The sequence below is a fragment of the Pangasianodon hypophthalmus genome, chromosome 23 (genome assembly GCF_027358585.1).
Source record: "Pangasianodon hypophthalmus isolate fPanHyp1 chromosome 23, fPanHyp1.pri, whole genome shotgun sequence".
In the NCBI taxonomy this organism is placed as follows: Eukaryota; Metazoa; Chordata; class Actinopteri; order Siluriformes; family Pangasiidae; genus Pangasianodon; species Pangasianodon hypophthalmus.
The window spans coordinates 5007689-5027123 of record NC_069732.1 but is presented as its reverse complement, the minus strand read 5'-3'; the positions used below and the strand labels follow the sequence as shown (position 1 = coordinate 5027123).

Here is a 19435-nt window from a genome sequence, read left to right as displayed (position 1 = left end):
GCAAGGATCTCCAGCGTGTCTACGCCATATGTGGGTAATGAAACAGAACCAGATTTCTTACCGGCAGCATGAGCATGGTCCCTGGGGGACCTGGTATCCCATCAGCCCCTGCGAGGCCTGGACGTCCCTCAGAGCCCTAAAAAAGGAAAAAAAAAAAAACATCTGTGCATGCATGCATAGATTATATATATAAATGTAATAGGGCTGCACAATATATCAAAATTATCGAAATATCACAAATGTAAATATTGCGATATGCATATCGCAAGGGCTTGAGATAACTGAATGATTTTAATGCTTCAAAAAGTTACAAAAAGTCAAAGTTTTAGGGAGACGCAGATAGCAGAGAATGCTTTCTTTTCCTCAAAAGAACATGAAACGTATGTTGGTTATGTCATTTTCAGTTTTTAAATATATAAATATATATAAATATAATTGAAATTGATTTTACACACTGTGTGTGTATGTATATATGTTTATTAGTTATATATATATATATATATATATATATATATATATATATATATATATATATATATATATAAATGCTGCATGTATATATGCTATATGTTCAGTACTAGACGTGTGTTAAATATTTACACATCACTCTCCACTACTATTAAAACATCATACACTTCACATCATCCAACACAAGCTTCCTTTCAATTAGCTCACTGGTCTCTTCTTCAGTGTTCGTTTACAAGCCTAACGCGCCAACATTAACTAATAAACGCTGTTAATCAGAGACAGCAATAAACCCTTCAGTAGCAAGATGTAAACACAAACTTGTAATCCCCAGGAGAGAGTGCAGGATACACATACACATACACAAACACAAACAGGAAAATAAGACGTTTTTCTAGCTTCCTCTCCTCCTCGCTAAGCTAAAACTGACTCCAGTGACTCTGAAAATAAAAATCTGAGCATCATTTCAACCCAATTAATCCCTAATTTTTTTTATTATTGTATGTGAGGGCATGAATTTTATTCCTTGGACTTTCCTACAGCGCAAATTTTATGGCTTTTTTTTTTTGTTAAGAAAAAAAATCAGGGGTGGAAAACACACAGAAAAAGTGTTCACACTTGTACACAAGCATTTAAAAGTACGAAGTAGTTTTTAACTAAAATTAGAAGTCAGGTCTGTGTTTATTTTAATACATTCTCACACTTGCAAATTCATAACTATTCTAGACAATAGTTAAAAAACGTTTAAGGTGTTCGTACATTTTTGTAACAAATTAATCAAAATCCAACCGTATCACTCATGTGCGTTTAAATTTGTAATAATTATTCATGTCAGCATATTTCTTCATTAACTCTTCCATATAGAAATTATTTTAAAACTTTATGATTTTTATTATTATTTAATAATGCATGTTGTGACTTTTTCTAGATATCACTTATTATATTAAAAAAAAAAAAGTCAATGGATTGTCCGTGCATAGGAATACCATTATAATATTCAACCTGAAATTAATCAAAAAATAATTATGTTTATAAACAACTGTGTAACACTCAGATCTAAAATATTTAATGCTGATAAACAAAATCTATAGAAAAATATCATTTTTCATCAAAATATAGCAATAAACCTGATGCATTTTAGGACCGTTATATGATTCAGCTGATTTTTTCAGGGGTTAATTTAAATTGGGGGAAAATAGCTTTAAAAAGGCTACAGCATTCATTAGAGTCTGGCACAACAATAATTTATTTAATTTGGTATTTTATGTAAAACCTTTGTAAAGATATAGCAGAATGAATGAATGAATGAATGAATGAATGAATGAACGTATGAAGTATCTTTGAGATTTGTAATGAGTATTTGGAAGGTCTGAATCATGGGATTATAAGAGCTTTTTGCTGCCAGGGAGCCTTTTAATGGTAAAAATAAGAAACAGAAAATATGGATCCTCTTTAGTATATAGTTATTTAATGAACATAATCCATCTATTCGATTTTTTTTTTTTTTTCAAAATTTGTTTTAAAAATTCATATGTTCATATTTTAATATAATGTTTTTTTAATAACTGACTATTTCAGATTTTTCTCACGGTTTACTCTCATACTGTGAACTTTATTCTAGTTGAATCAGCACGGGGGTGTGGAGAATGAGTCAGTGACTCAGCACAGTCACACACACACACACACACACACAACAGCATAAACACACATACACAAACAAAAAGATCTTGGCTCAGTATAGGTGTGGGCTACTTCATCTTTCTCAGAGTTCTCTTGTTGTTCTCCCTGACAGTGAAAGATTTTTGATTTGCTCACCACATCACCCGGATCTCCAGGGGGTCCTGGGGGGCCTGTTACCCCCGGAAGGCCTGGAAGACCCTGTCAAACACACACACACACACACACAAACACATTAATCAGTCTGGCTTTATCAGACTGCCTCCTGCAGCCTGTGACTTTAGATCATTTTGCTAAACAGTGATAAAGAGAAGTAAATCTTACAGCAGGTCCTGGTGGTCCCAGAGGTCCCTGAATTATAAGGCCCTGATGGACAGAAAAGGAATGAAATGCTGAAACTACAATGAGATCAACAGAAATCATGTATCATACTTAGTATTTCGCTCTCACCGGTTCAATAATGGCTGGCTCTCCTTTCTGGCCTTTCTCTAAACCATGTCTTCCCTGAGAGATAGAGAGAGAGAGAGAGAGAGAGAGAGAGAGATTACAAAGACGTCTGAGAAAACTTGTTTTTCGTAATGAAACATAAATACAGACTGAACCTACACCTTTTTTGTGCTTGTTGTCATGGTTTCATTGCAATTTGCTTACACAAGATCAGGCTCACTGACTTGTGATTAAGTACACCTGAACTACCTCTTAATGCACACATGCCAGCCAATCAGAATCCAGTATTTTCCATAATCGTTCTATGATAAAGTTTAGCTACAAACAAACACACTGAGATAAGTATTGAAACATCTTGATTCCATGAAAGAATTCTCATATCTTCCCTTTAGCATTACACAGCAAGTAAAGTCATTCAGGGAAACAACAAAAAATATTAGCTTCCCTCAATCACTCATTCCCTGAAGAAATCTGGCAAAAGGATTGGCAAAAAAATCTACTTTACAGTTTTCCCATTCCCAAACGTAATCAATCAGCCAAGACATGACTAGTATCTCATATTTGCTTCTTTGTTTTAAATATATTCTTATATTCTCTGCACTGAATTTTTATGTAATGAGGTTTAAGACTCAGCATGACTTATTGCGTAGCTTTTTCCTGTAGCTGAATGCTGGAATGTTATGGTGGAGGCCATCTTGGACCACTGGAATCATTTTTTTTCCTTAGAGCAGTTTTGTATCATCGAAGCATTGTTCCACTTTAAACTTCATTTCGCAAAGATGGACTATTCCTGCTATTTTGCTACTTAACATCGTTTACATTTTAGAAATGAAGTTCGTAGACTTGGAACATTACAGTATGTAAAGAAAGTGTATTAATAATTTGGGTATGACAGACATCCACTACTTTCAGACCATGGTTCTGTCTGACAATTCTGTTATTTTAAGACATTGAGACATAAAATTTCAACCCTCAATAAGATCAACTTTAGATTTAGATAAATAACTTTAATATACTTAAATAACTTTTGTATATTTGTCATGGATATGTAACTTCTCATTTATATTCAGAGACTTAAGGAATTTTGGCCAAAAAATTACAAACTTGTAGCTCCATTACAAAGCTAAAGTAGCCAACATTAGACACCAAATATGTCTTGGCTGAATAATTGTTTTGTAATATTGATGATTATGAGATTCTTTGACAAACCTTTCATTTTTTTTCCTATTTTTGTCACCAATCATACGACAGCTACCAGCCGGGGAGGGTGAAAACTAACATCCTTCCTCCTAAACACGTGAAGACGTCAGCTGCATCTTTTCAAACTGCTGCTCATGCTACGTGACAGAGCAGTGTAACACACTCAGAGGAAAACGCTATCCACCCTCTTACACATACATAAGCTCAGAGAGGCCCGTGATTGGCTGATGTCGCTGTGAATGACAGGAGAGAGAGTACGTTTTGCTCTCTTGGCATCTGGCCACTGATGGGTGTGGTTTTGTAAGGGTTTAAACTCACAATCTTCCAATGAGGTTTTCTGTAGCGCCACAAACCATTCCTTTAAATATCATTCTTTCCTTCTTTAATACTTCGTAGCATTCTGACAGGTTTTCAATCACAAGGCCATTAAGTGTTAACTAGCTAATAATGCTTGTGCTCTGAGGCTCAGGTTTGTCCCACCTGTCCGTCCCAGGTCCCCACTCCCTCTCTCTCCGCCGGGCCGTAGCGATCCTCGTAGGCTTCATACTCCTCATACTGCTCCGAGCTCTCACTGCTGTTCTTAAAGTCCTCGTACTCAAAGAGCTGAACAAATGCACAACATCAACATAAATATCATAATAACCACCAGATCAGCTAAGCTCTCAGAGGTTCTGCACTGCACTTCAGTGCACTTCAGTGCTCATACCTCATACTCGCTGTTGTTGGTGCCCACTGTTACCGTGGAGACGGAGAGGTCATGGTACGGGCTGCTGTAAATGTCCTCTGTGTCTTCCTCAACCTCAGGCGTTTTTACCGGTTTTTCCTCCTGTACACAAACAGAACGAGTCAGAACATAGCCGTGGAAAAAGCATACCATGGAGACGTTACGCAGTGCTGAAGTCAACTCTAGCCTGGTTGGATCAAAGCAACATCTCTGTGAAATGGGTATATTAGTGAAGTAGCTGGGTTATGAACACAGTGGGGTTACAAAACCAGCGTCAGGTGTGAGTGTGAGGTAATAAAGTAGCTGTGAGGTGGTTATTGCTTAACACAGTTCGTTAATAGGATGTGATGCCAGTGAGGTGTCATGCTTCATATCCAGCAGCATGATAAGCAAGGAACAAAACATTATTATATCTTATACACTGTTATAAGAAAAGAATCCATGACAGATTTACCAACTAATACAATTTTTATCAATTAAAGAATGACACATATTTCTTATCTGTTTATAGTTACATTTAATGTTAGCTAGTTCCTTTATCATTTATGTTATAACAGCTAGAAGTAATAGTGCACATTGTCTTTAAGACAAACAAAACACAGCTTGTCATCTTACTGGGAACTTGGAACATCCTAAAGGCCTTCCTGTGGCAGAAAACCTACAACTTTACCCCTGCTGCAAAGCGCTGACACTGGAGACTCCTTCCAAAAAAGTTAAATAAATGTCTCCTTAAAGAAAACTTCACATATCAATGGTTATATGGTTTTCTTTGTTAAATAAATTAAATACAGTCCAAATCTGTTTATTATTATTAGTCTTCGATTATACAAGTCCCCGTGGATTAGCTGTGCTCTTATAGACAATAAATTAATCTTCTGACCATGCTGTGTTATATGAGGAATATAATGGGCACCTACAGTATAATAGTCCAGTGCGTGATAATGATGCCTTTCTAGTTTGAAAATGTTTTCAGAGGGTTCAAATTTAAGCATGACGTGACACAATAAAACATCACACACTCAAAAAATAACAATATATTATGTTCATCTACACACACAGGTGGAGATGAATCATAATCCATATCTAGTCTACTATACTACACTTCAACTACTCTCCTGTACTACATCTACTCATTACTTCCAAAACCAAGGGATACTCAGGTTAATAAAAAGCTTGACCACGTCATTCATAATCATTTTAAAACACACAGTTTGTTTCATGTTCACTTTCAGGATAGTATTGGTTAAAGGTTTCCATTTTGAATGGAACTGTGATTTGTGAATTGTAAAGTATATTATGGCATGTGTAAAAAAAAAACATAATATATTGTATTTATGTATATCTACTGTATATCTGTATATCTATATATCTATTAATATTCACATTAAATATCAGAATAGGGAAAATGTGATCTCAGTGACTTTTACCATGACATGGTTAATAGAAGGGCTGGTTTGAGTATTTCAGAAACTGCTAGTCACCTGGGATTTTCAGACACAGCAACCTCTAGCGTTTCCATAGAGACGCGAAAAACAAAAACATCCAGTGAGCGGCAGTTCGGAGGGTAAAAATGATTCATCAATGAGAGAGGTCAGCGGAACATGGCCAGACTGGTTCAAGCTGACAGGAAGGCTACAGTAATTCAAATAACCACTCTTTACAACCGTGGTGAGCAGAAAAGCATCTCAGAATGCACAACATACCAAACCTTGAGGTGGATGGGATACAACAGCAGAAATCCACATCAAATTCCACTCCTGTCATCCAAGAATGTCACATGGTCTTATTTAAAAATTTCAACAGTCAAGTTTTTGTAAACTTGAGCCCTGTGTAGCCTCAGATTCCTGTTCTTGGCCTCAAGATTCGACATATTGTGCGCTCTGAGATGCTTTTCTGCTCACCATGGTTGTAAAGAGTGGTTATTTGAGTTACAATAACCTTCCTGTCTTCTTGAACCAGTCTGAACCAATCATTCTTCTCTGATCTCTCTCATCATTAAAGTGAATGAATGAGCAGGTGTACCGCTGTTGGTGAGAGAGTGTATATATATTTTATATATTTAATATTTTTCTGCTATTAGTCCTCTATATTTGTCACTAGCTGTACTAGTTGTAAACATCCTGAAAGTGAGCTGAAATAAACCTGGGAATTCTATATTTGATATATCCGAATTGATTTCTATTTCATTTCAAATGAACTGTGATTACATAACAGGGTGTTTAGTGCATGCTTCCTGTTGAGTATCACCATGTCTTCAGACTGTGCTGTTAGTGATGGGACTGGAGGGTGGCTAGTGAGGGTGGTGATGGTGGTCAGGGGGATTAGGAGTCTGTGGTTAGGAGGTGTTAAGGTCAGTGGGTGATGAAGAGGAAGGGGAGGAGGATGGGGCAAGGAGGGCAGTGTTTACAATCTACCTCCACCTCAGTCTGAGTAGACTGGGGCAATGCAGTGAGTGATACAGTGACATCTTCAGGTGATGTAGTGGGCAGTGAATCTGGCTCGTGCGTGGGCATCTCGGGGATGGAGTCTATCTCCTCAGCGGTCACATTTGGAGTTGTCACAGCCGTCGTGGGTTCTGTTACAGCAGGCGTTATAGCTCGTGTGAGATACTCAAGCCGATGAGTGGACACCTCGAGAAATCCCTCCTCAAAAGCTTCCGCCTCTTTCCTCTTCTTCCGGGACTCTTTCTTTCCCCCTTTCTTTGAACGGTTCTTCTTTTTGTTCTTTTTGCCCTTCCTGTCTTTTTTTTTCTTTGGTGGCTCCGGTTCGTCGCTTTGCATCACGTCATCAAGCTTGGTGGGTTTGGTCTTTTGTGAAAAGGGGGAGGAGTTTAAGGAAGGGGAGAATGGAAAAGAATAACAGAGGAGTGAAACATCAGAGGTATAAGTTGAGAATGGAAAGAACACTGATAACCTTGCTGTCCTATTTTTACTTACCACAATAATGTGACACCAGTCATGGAGTATCTAGATCCCTATTTTAATTCATTTCTAAAGCATCAGTAAAGCAAAGCTTCTCAAAACAGCCCTGATTGAAATAAATGTGCTCTAACCAAACAAGGAATGAAACAATAGCAGGGTTTGTCATCACAAGAAATTAAATTAATCACTGCAGTAATGAGTTATGATCATATAGTACTATTGTATGGTACAGGATATGCATTAAGGGTCTCAGAATGAATTTTATTGCCTTAAAATATGGCTAAAAATCCATGAAGAAATCCAACAAGCTCACATGTTCTACTTTTAACACGAATCTAAATAAGACTTTTTTGGTTAAATGTGTGTCTTGAATAAATACATGCTATTTATCACATTTCTTTTACATTTTTAAAATTGGGAAACATAAAAAATATTTTAAAAAGTTACATAATTCACTCCCAGTCAAGCAATCATGCTTTTTCTGTGGCTAAATCTTAAATGGTGGCCATTTAGTGCACTGTATAGGTTATGTTCTACCCTATGTAGTGCGCATATATAGTGAAAGGAGATCAGTTTTAAAATCAATTTGAAAACTGTGGGTAAATATACCTGGTAAATATTAAAGAATGTTTGTAAAATGTCCAAAACTAAGTAATTCATTCCCAAAAGTCATTAAATCTCAAATGGTGGGCATTCAGTGCACTATATAGGTTGTGTTACACTCTGTGTAGTGAGCATATATAGTGAAAAGATCTTTTGATTATGTCTAAATGTGTTTAAAAACAAAAGACAAATTAAATATGACAGATTTTTGTGTAGCTCACAGGTCACTTACAAATCTGAAATTAAGCTAAATATCTATGAAATACAATAGTAGATAAAAAAAACAAATCTAAAACATTTAAACCTGTGATATTTCTTCATGTGATTTTCTTCACTTTCTGTGTATTATTTTATTGAAAAGTATTAAAGTATTAAATTCCAATGCAGCCTTAAAACTATTCGACAGCTATAATACACAATGTACACAGCTGATCACAATATACTCACATTTACTGGTACCTTTTATACGTAATGTACATGTAAAGTCAAAGGTCAACTACTGTGCACTATAATTTATGGTCAAAATGTCTGCTTTCATGCTATTTCTCAGAAGCCTTGGGTAAACTGTTCTTATGAGGTGTGTGTGTGTGTGTGTGTGTGTGTGTGTGAGAGAGAGAGAGAGAGAGAGAGAGGCTGTGTGTGTTGGAAGAGATGGTGTGTTTGGGTGTGTTGTGAATGAGATCAGTGTGTAACATAAGATGTGGGTCAGTAACGTGAGCGATGCTGATCAGGCCTGATTTTACACGCTGTTCTCTCAGCTGTGGAGAGAACTGGCTCTGACTTACAAAACACACACATACACGCACACACACATGCACATACACACACACAAGCCGTGGGAAGCACGGTACAGAAATCAATGTTCCCCATGACCCAGTACACAAATCAGTGTTTTTTTCGCAGTTTCCTCCCAGCGGGTTTTCCAAAAATGCAAGCCACTGCCGCGCTTTGTCATGGCTCTGAGTCACACGCACGTGCAGGAACACAAATGTGCATTCTCACGTGCACTGTGACAAACACACTTACATGTGCATGCTTGTTGATACACATACAAAATAAATCCTCATACTGGGACAAACAAGCTGAATCTTCCCACACAAACATATTACAGATACCCACGCTTACACCCATACACACGCACACACACACACACACAAACACACACACACACATTTCTCACACTTCTCCTTGGCTCTTGCACTGTCAGATTGGGTTACTCAGTGTGTCCTAATGCAGGCTGTGTGAATCAGAAATCTTCAGGATCCTGGTGCCATGGCCTCTGTATTGCCCAGAGGTGCCACATTATTGTTATGCATTACCGGAAAGAATGAAAAAAATGACTTAGCACTATGCTAAGCTATGCTAACACTAAGCTATGACCCTGAACTTTTAAAGCGAAATCAATGTAGTGAATAAAAAGCACTGATCAGAATGTCTTCTTTGCTCATATAAATTAAAGCGGGTCATGCAACATGCACACTGTGACCATAACAACACTGTAACCATAACAACGCTGTAACCATAACAACACTGTAACCATAACAATGCCCTAACCATAAAAACACTGTAACTATAACAACTCTGTAATCATTACCCACGCTGTAACTATAACAACACTGTAACTATAACAACTCTGTAATCATTAACCATGCTGTAACTATAACAACACTGTAACCATAACAACACTGTGACTATAACCACGTTGTAACTATAACCACGCTGTAACCATAACAATACTGTAACCAAAACAACGCTGTAACCATAAAAATACTGAAACTATAACAACACTGTAAAGGTAACAACAGTATAGCCATAACAACGCTGTAACCAAAACAACAGTGTAACCAAAACAATGCTGTAACTATAACTACTCTGTAACCATACCGCTAGGATTGTACCAGCTCATTACCAGCTAATTAACTAGCTAATTTATCTGTATTTATCTCACCTACTTTAAACATTAGATTCATTTTCTCTTTGTCCTACATTCAGATATCTCTGATTTGACATGCCATAAATCTCCTTATATCATTAATTTACTAACAAAACTCATTTTCCTACCAGCTCTCTGTCCTCCATGTTGTTTTTTCTTGCTTGCCCCCTAAGCTGTGACCTGACTGGTTCGATGAATAAAAGTCAATGTTTCTGAAAACTCTGCATTTTTTTTTCAACTTTGGCTCCACTGCTTTTCCAAAACCTCAGCTTCCATCCCTCTTGTGGCCACTTACCATAAGTGTGAGTTAAAAATGCCTAGTGTGAGTCATCTGAAATGTCAGCTGCAAAAGAAAATTCCCACTACGATGAAGTGATGTTACCTCCAGTCATTCAACATTTGCAATGACACTGGGATGGCATCAGTGAGACAGGAATACCAGCTCTGCACCCAGACAGTAATGATGCATCACCCCAGTTATATCCTACATGATTCCGTTTTTTCCTTTACCTTCAACAGGCACTTTATCCCGGTCAAGGTTGCAGTGTGTCCGGAACTTGGAAACACTGGACTTGAGGCGGGAATACACGCTGGATGGGACGTCAGTCCATCGCAAGCCACCGTGCACACCCACCTTCATACACTCATTCACACCTACAGGGAATTTAGAGTAGCCAATCGTACATCCATGTACTTCCTGTAGACTATAGTACAGCATGCACCTGCTCTGTCCTCAGACTCATTGTCCTACACTAAAAGCTTCTACATTTATTGTTCTCTGAACACAAGTTAGCATTCCATCCTAACTGAACTCTACAAGCTTTCATTCACTATTGGTTAGGTTCCTCTAATTCCTCTAAAATCTTCTGGTTCTAACAAATACAATGATCAAATAAGAAATAGATGAGACAGGTAGCTGTCTGTTAGAGATGACTCGGTCTCTGTGTCCTCACTCCCTGTTTTATTGCTTGGCTGTCAGACGGCTGCTCTGGGACAGCCGCCCAGAAAACCTGCAATAAATGCAAATGTGTCTGTTAAAAGCCCAAGTGCCTGAGGCAAGCCAGAGAGATCGGGGAGGCTTTACCAAAAAAAAAGAGTACAAACTTTTTGCAGACTGCAAGGCAACCCACGTCCTCGTGAACTTTTGAGGACAGGTTTCGTGTGGGCTGGGAGTTCATAGAAAAAAAAAGTGTTTATACAAAAGAATATGAGGCAATAAATTGGCTTGCCAGAAACGTAAATCCGAGACTGAGAGACTGGTGAAGATTCTGCAAGAGGACATGTGAGGTAAGCATAAGTTCAATGATTCAAACAGGAGGTCAGACTTACTACCAGATTGACAAAATACAGTCATTTAGGTTCAAAATGTAGTTTGGATATGCAGGATATAAAACAGGAGCTACTTTAGAGGTATTGAAATGTATGAGTCAGATGATGAAACAGCTAAGACAGCTAAGGGAGGAAGTTCATGGGTGTGTATGAGTGTATGTGTGTGTATGTGCTTGCCTCCTCAGGTTCATAGTTCTGGGTACGATAAGGCAGAGGAGAGTCACAGTCTGGGATGTAGTGATGACAGTACTCTTCTGCAGCTTGGGGGTCGTCCACAATCAGCAGTTGCTGGATATCTCCCTATCACACAAATACACACATACATTCCACAGATTACACAAGGCATCTGGAAAACCCTGACATTTCAGACCAAAACCTTGCAAAAGGAACAATAGATTGTAAATTGTATCCTGCCATTTTGAATTTGAATAGTCCATATTGTTTGCAACATAATCATCAGGTAATATAAAAACCACAAACTAGTTGAAAGTGCTCATTCAGATCCAAAGTCAAACATTTAAAAAAAGATACGAGCTGTAACACGATGTAATTGCTTAACATGTCGACATAATGAGGCGTAGCAAGCTGCCAAAATGCATACCTACTAATATCTGCTTCATATTCACAACACAAAATATGTAAATGATACCACTACAGGTTTGTTTTCGCAGCCCTGACTTTCTGGGAACGGGTGTGCCTCAAGTCTCGGTACTCTCCCAAATAGTCTGATCTTATCCTGCTTTGATGTGCTATGAGAATTGTTGTGAATGTAAGGTCCAGAGCTTAAAACCTGCACATAAAAACCTAACTACAAGTCAGAGCTTCAGAGATTATTTTGATTTCCAAATTTTGGCTTGTTACTGCCATCCAGTCTTTTCTCATGGTGTAAGTAAGGACAGTTTCCACAGTCAATGGCACGTAATTATTTATTCAACTTACTTTTATTAGTCCCTGACTAATTAAAAAAAAAAGTTTATGGCCAGTCTCACTCTTGCTTCCCACCTGGATGCTTGTTCCTAAAAGCTGCTGCTGTAATCATAAAGACTTATCCCAGAACTCTTATTCACAATCAGAACATCATGTAAACATACCTATTACTGTTCTTTTGTACTCAGCTACACCTGTATACTATAATAATTTATAATCCCACTATCCAGTGTGATCCAGATGAGGATTGAGTCTGGGTCCTCTCAAAGTTTCTTCCTCATGTCGTCTCAGGAAGTTTTTCCTTGTCAAGAAAGGTTTGAAGGCACTAAATAATTTACTACCTCATAGAAAGTGAAGAGGCAAGGTCAGGCAGTTCCTAAAAATCACACTTATAAAATAGCTTCAGTAGTAAACACTAAAATAAGGTGTACAATTCAGAACACAGGAAAATTACACATTCAGCCTCCCCTACCAAGGGCCATAATATTTCTTAACTGCTGACTCATTACATATCATTCATCGTTAATAAAAGTATATTAGGAAACCCAGTGTGATTCAGCTAGCTAACTTAGTCTTATCATTTAAAAGAAACTCTGCTAACTTTCCTATAAATCAGGACAGTTGAATGTTGTTTAGGTCTAATACTATGCAGCTAGAAGTTGGCTAACTTTTGCTGGTTAGCTTATCTTGCTACCTAGCCTACATACATCTTGCTAAATTAGTGTTGGAATTACATCTTAACTGCTTAAATACATCTTAACTGCTATATGAATTCATTTACACCACCAGCAGAATTAATGTAGTTTAGTTTACTTACACATGATAGATTTTCTTGTTTTTATGCAATGTTTGTAGTATATTGGCTGGCTAGCTAGCAGAGTTAAGCTAAACATCTAACATTAGAGAACAGCCAGCATCATATGTTCAGGCACAAGTAGTTTACACAAGTAATCTAAACTGCATTAGTTCAACTGCTGTGGTAAATGAACGCATACAATAATTAAAACAGCCCCGTTTCCATTACAAGACGAACTTAGCAAGAAATAGTGGCTAGGTAGCAAGATTAAGTCAACCAGATACCATTATAGGAAAGCCAGTGTATTTCCTATATTCAGGTAACTTTTTTAATATTGCGAGGCTAGGACACCTGTGTAAAAATCAGCTAAGACTCAGCTAAATCTGAGTTATACTCACAGGCAGTCGAACACGAATTCTACATGTACTCTATAATTTCACACAACCACATTCCCAATTTCCATACACTCTTGATACCTCACTAGACAATGGCTCTGTACCGTGTGCACTAAGTCATTCTGCCCTGTAGTAATGTGAAACAAGGGTCAAGACACGCGATACGCCACTAAACAGAGACATGGCATGAGCTCAGCCTGAGATCAAGGCTTTCACATTTTAATGAGTGAGGATGTAGTCTGATGAGTGTGTTTAATTCCCTGTAAACATCAAAGGTCAGTGCGTACCGACGACTGGAAGTGGAACCTCCTCAACAGGATTTAATGTATGAGGCATAAGGTGAGTCAGTCACAGTGTTTCACCATGGGAGACTGAAGATTTCGTGATCTTTGTATAAAAAGAAGCAGATTCTGTGTTGAACATATCATATGCACTGCAGATTTCATTCATTCATTCATTCATTCATTCATTCTTTCATTCATTCATTCATTCATTCATTCATTCATTCATTCGATTATCATTCAACTATCTTCATTTTGACCAGAGACATAGAAAAGACATCTATTGTGGTTCACATATAAGATGTCAAAACTAATACAGATCAAAAATGAACAAATATCTGGTGGCAGAAACAGAATTACAACTGACTAAATTAAAACAAATAACTTAACAAAGATCTGATTGGACATCTGGTCAGTTGGTGCTCAATGAGTAAGTGAATGCTTTAAAAAAAAAAACATGCAGTGTTAGATGATGTCTCCTTTTGGAGAGAAGCCATAACATTCAGTCCATATCCAGTTTGGACCGAGCTCTTTGGCAGCCTCTATTCTGAGGAAATGTTGTTTAGCTAGAGAACATTCTTTTGTTTTCCCCCTGTGGAGCTTGTTCATTACTTAAACGAAGCAACTACAAGTCATCGCATTAGTCTGGCAAACAGATCTTTTACTCGAAAGGTTCTTTCCCAACCACAGTGTACAATCTGTGAGATTGCATTTAACAAGAAAATTATGGCATTTCCCATCCTGTGAAGCACACTCCTGCAATCAGTCCAGAGCTCTTAAGAAGACACTCTACTTGATTAGTGATTCAAAGATATATCCTGCAAAGCTCAACACAGTTAGTACAGTTCTCAAATTGATGTTTACGCATACTGGACCTCAAACCATATCAAAACCCCTCACACACACATGCACACACACACACACACACAGACACACCAAGTTTCCGAAACAATAATTTCAGACATTTCATTCAGGCCCCACGGTGGTGTCAGATGCATAATGAAGTTTGCATCTCGAAGACAATCTGGAAGCAATCGAGGTCTTAGTCTTGACCACAGTCTCCCGGGCTGCTCTCCCACGCTAAAGGAACTGGACCGAAACATATCCCCCACGGAGAACCCTGGAACCAGGGCCTGGGAAACGACCCGAGAATGTGCCAAGCTTTCGCCTCCATGGGCCGTACTAGATCGAACCGGATGCAGCTCAATAAAAATCATGAGACTAAATGAAGGGAGTGGAGAGACGAGGGCAAGTAATGGTAATTGAGATGAATTTGACATCACTTCACAGAGTGCTAAGAACACAAAGATGGTTGTTTTAAGACTGGTGGAGTTTAAGTCATTAGCCATATGGTGGGAAATATAGAAAATGATATGTTTACAAGTCTGCACTCCCTTTCTGTGCATTTTCTTGAAAAAACTTGAATGTCAAACCTTTGCCTTTGTAACTGCTAACCAATTCTTTGCATATCCTCTGAACAACTTTTGACCCTCCTCTAACTCACCACACACTGAGTTTTTTGACATATCACTTCTAACTCTGCCAGCCTACAATCATGTGGCAGCGGCCCAATCCATAAAATCATGTAGATACAAGACAAGATCTTCAGTTATTGTTCACATCAAACACAAGAATGGGGAAATAATGTGATCTCAGTTACTTTGACCATGGCATGGTAGTTGCTGCCAGACAGGCTGGTTTGAGTATTTCCGAAACTGCTGATATCCTGGTATTTTCCTGTACAACAGTCTCTAGAGTTTATACATAATGGTGCAGAAAACACCGAAAAAGTTCTGCAGGTGTCTTGTTGATGCCTTGTTGAGAAGAGAGGTCTGTGGAGAATGGCTAGACTCTTTTGAGCTGACAGAGAGTCTACGCTAACTCAAATAACCACTCTTTACAACCGTGGTAAGCAGAAAAGCATCTCAAAGTGGGCCTCAACAGCAGAAGACTGAGGCTACAATGGGCACAGAATCAACGTATCCAGCAAGTTGAAGACTGAAAAAGATGCTAGAACTTTCTTTGTGGGTGAGATACACTCAATACATACAAAAGACAAACATTCAAGTCTGTAGTTTTCAGAAGTACAGTATATATAGTAGAAAATGTCTATATTTCACCTTTCCCAGACCACCAGATACATCAGTTCAAATTATTGGCCAAACATGATGCTGATCATAACTGTAACATAGATATGTCTCCAATATTACTGTGTTTTCCCACTCGAACAGATACAGGGTGGATGGGTTTTCTGTAAATTTGTCAGGATTTCTCAGGAAAGGAGGAAAGCTTTTATGTAAGCCCAAATTATTGGCCAAACGTGATGCTGATCATAACTGTAACATAGATATGACTCCAATATTACTGTGTATTCCCATTCCAGCAGATACAGGGTGGCTGGGTGTTCTGTAAATTTGTCAGGATTTCTCAGGAAAGGAGGAAAGCTTTTATGGAGGCTCACTTTTCAGAGATGGATGTATTTTACAGACAAGGAGAAAGTGATGAGATCCTGGGTAATTATGGTTAATAGTGGGGAAAGTATTATAAAAGGTTAAGCATGAGTGTAGGAGAGGTCAGGAACATTCACTTATTGCAGGGGTGTCTAAAGGAGGTGTGGCACAGACTGAAACATCTGGTTTGGATGATGAAAGGACTGAGATGTGTGGCCATTAGAGCTATACTTCACCCCTGAAAAAAGGCTCTGAAAATGTTAGAATAAAAGCTAATGGGGACTCATATGCATAATGCAACTGGCTTCTAAAAGCTCCTTATTTATGATTAGTAAGCCCCATTAACCATGATGGGTGAAGTATTCCTTCAAGCTAGCGTATTGATAACAGCATCATTCTGAAGGTTAAGATATGCACAGCTAATGGGACTAGAAGGTTGGACTGTTGTCCTCGGGGACCAGCAGAAATGAAGAGAGAGTGGCTTACCAAACACTACACACAATGCAGACAGAGATACAAACCCTTAGGGCGAGATTAAATGATGGGATTTTTTGCTCTCCTCTAGGTTTCAGCAAACTCCACAAGCCAAAACTATGCTAATGCACCCTCAAATAGCTACACCACGACCCCAAATTATACAGTTCATTATCCATTTATCCTATTTGAAAGCCATGCTGACAAGCTTCATGCTCAAGTATCCGACCTTTGACCCACCCATCCCTATACATACAATGCAGACAGAAATCCAAGTATAAATCACTGTGGGATAAACACTAGATCTATCCAATCCTTTAGCATGCCCCAATTACAATGACAGGATTCACATCTAGAGGTTTTTAAAACAGTCTGTAAAATCTTCCTGTCCTATTAAAACTGTTGTGCTTGTTCTAAATGCATTTGGGAATCACTTATTTACGCTCACTCGTAATCCACTGCAGAAATGTCAACAAACAGCTTTCTCACATGGTAAACATAAATCCATCAGCGGAGACCACAGAGCTGAAACAAGTCCAAACGGCACCTGAAGATAAAAAGCCTCAGGAGAAGCTTTCAATTCAGCTCCTACCATGCATATATCGCACAAACACTGCAAAGCACATGACCAAGAAAGCCTTGTGGATAATAGATTGCAGTATAGATTTATACTACACCAACATACAGTGTACTCAATTGGAAGATACTTTTATGCAAAGTGATTTATAACAATCAAATCCAAATACAATTAAATGCAAATATAAATGGATAAAATGCACTGTTTAATACATTTAATAAATTATTTTAAAAATTGTAACCATTGGCAGAAGAGGAATAAAACACTTCGGGACATGCTTTTATTGGAAAATAATCAACTTCAGAGTGGTAAGAGGAACATCACTTTGTATCGACCACCCTGTCATTAATTATTTTCCTATTACAGCACAGCACATTGTGTTTTCTTCTTACAGTATTAATTATAACAGGACATAATTCCAAAACCTTTTAAACATTTTCCCATTTACAAATACAATGCCTCCCTACTTGTTGCTTTCTCACATATTTTACCTCAAACACTTCCTCGTCCAGCAGCCTCGTCCCAAACACAGTAACGCCATCCGTGCGAACCACAGGGTCGTCTCCACGGTGCAGATCCAGAGTCTCCACCTTCTTACAGTCCAAATACAGCGTGACTGACTTTCCTTCTACACTGTAGGCAATGCGGTGCCACCTAATGAGAAGAAAACCTCAGTGTTAACCCTGATATATTGTAGTACAGTGGAAAAATCATTCACTGTTTCATATCGATGTGATGGACAAAGAGTTTAAATGGGGTTAAAGCCAGTATTAGTTACACACCACTTTGCTTCTTTGCGTTATTCATGCAGAAACACTCACTTTCCATCAGCCAGGTTGATCTTCTTGAAGGTGGCGTAGAGGTCAGGGGTCGGCTGTCCCCTGTGGTCCTCGTATAGAAAGACGGGTGATCTGCCCAGCTCCAGGCCCAGCTGCTGCACGCCCTGTTCATCGTACATGGACAGCAAGAAGAACTGGGCATTCTTCTTTGCCCGCACCGTCGTCATCAGGGAGAAGTTTTCAGGAAAAGCTGAGTCTATCCGGACAACATCATAGAGACACTTAGTCATGATCAAACAGTAAACACAGTGTACACGACCAGAATAGAGAGACTGGTGAAGGAGCGACTGTTTATATGTTCCACAACATTACACATAACTATAAACGGATATAATGTATCATGTATTCCTTATATAATCAACTGTACAATTGGGGCATATAATTAAGTGTTTGGTGAGTTACAGTAAAGTTAGCATCAAGTATGGTGAGGTCATCAAATCAGAAAATTAGGTAACTTAGTGTGAAACAGTAAGCTTTTTGTTTAAATTTTGTGCAAAATTAGGTAGTCCATTACACGAATGTCTATTTTTAACTAATTCTTGGTGCATCAGAAAGCAGCATTTATATGCAATTGATAAGTTCGTAAAGTTAGCCTGATTTATTAGTATGGTTAAATGACTAAATTTTAAAACCTGTGTAGCATAACTTGAAGCATTAGAACCCTTGTGTTTAAATAGTTTGTAAATGTATATTTTAGCCTGATATGCTATTAGCTATTTCATATTGGGGTATACGAGAGCAGTATTTGTGTGTGTTTGGTTTATCAACATGGTTTATTAGTAGAGTAATATCATGAAATTAGAAAATTAACTAACAGTAAAGTAACAGTTCATGTTTAAATAGTGTGTAAGCCTGTTTAGCTAATAACAATTTTATCATTAATTTTATAGGTTGAGAGCTTTGATAACTTATGAACTGTTTACATTTTTTCAATATTTCAATAGTTTTTCTAATCTTTCATAATTTCGTTCATAATGTTGTAGTAAAGTTTTGCTTCAACCTCTGCAAAACTAAATATCATATCATACACACTTACACATCATTACATATTATATATTAATAATATGACATTCATATTCAATATGTATGTTTTTATTTTTATTTTTTTGTATTTTCATCTCTATTAAAACAGCTAATAAAAATCCAACACCAGAGATTATAGATTACATACACATTTATTGTGTATACATGTGCATACCTGGGAAGAGCTGCTGGGTTGGAGCACTGAGCTGGATCTTTTTGTCTATCCTGAATGCCATGTCCACTTCCTCCGTGTCAGCTCTTTGTGTGCACAGCCCCGCCTCCAAGGACACGCCCTCCATGCGATCGGACAGCTCCAGCACACGCAGGACATCGACCAGTTTGCCTAAAAGGAGAAACATGAAGATTTTATACGC

At 38.0% G+C, this 19435-nt stretch overlaps 1 protein-coding gene across 2 annotated transcripts in view; it reads right to left on the bottom strand.

Moving 5' to 3' along the window:
* col5a3a (collagen, type V, alpha 3a) overlaps window positions 1-19435 on the bottom strand; it is an 83218-nt gene that overhangs the window by 48870 nt on the left and 14913 nt on the right. Inside the window, exons 2-12 of one of the 2 annotated variants that reach the window (XM_034298550.2) lie at window positions 19237-19404; window positions 18021-18234; window positions 17691-17853; window positions 11477-11599; window positions 6928-7320; window positions 4496-4615; window positions 4270-4392; window positions 2593-2646; window positions 2467-2508; window positions 2281-2343; window positions 62-136 (exon numbers count right to left, since the gene is read on the bottom strand). In XM_034298550.2, the coding sequence (XP_034154441.2) occupies window positions 62-136; window positions 2281-2343; window positions 2467-2508; window positions 2593-2646; window positions 4270-4392; window positions 4496-4615; window positions 6928-7320; window positions 11477-11599; window positions 17691-17853; window positions 18021-18234; window positions 19237-19404 (1538 nt within the window). The remainder of the gene's footprint in view (window positions 1-61; window positions 137-2280; window positions 2344-2466; window positions 2509-2592; window positions 2647-4269; window positions 4393-4495; window positions 4616-6927; window positions 7321-11476; window positions 11600-17690; window positions 17854-18020; window positions 18235-19236; window positions 19405-19435) is intronic. The other variant, XM_053228375.1, reaches the window with a different exon arrangement.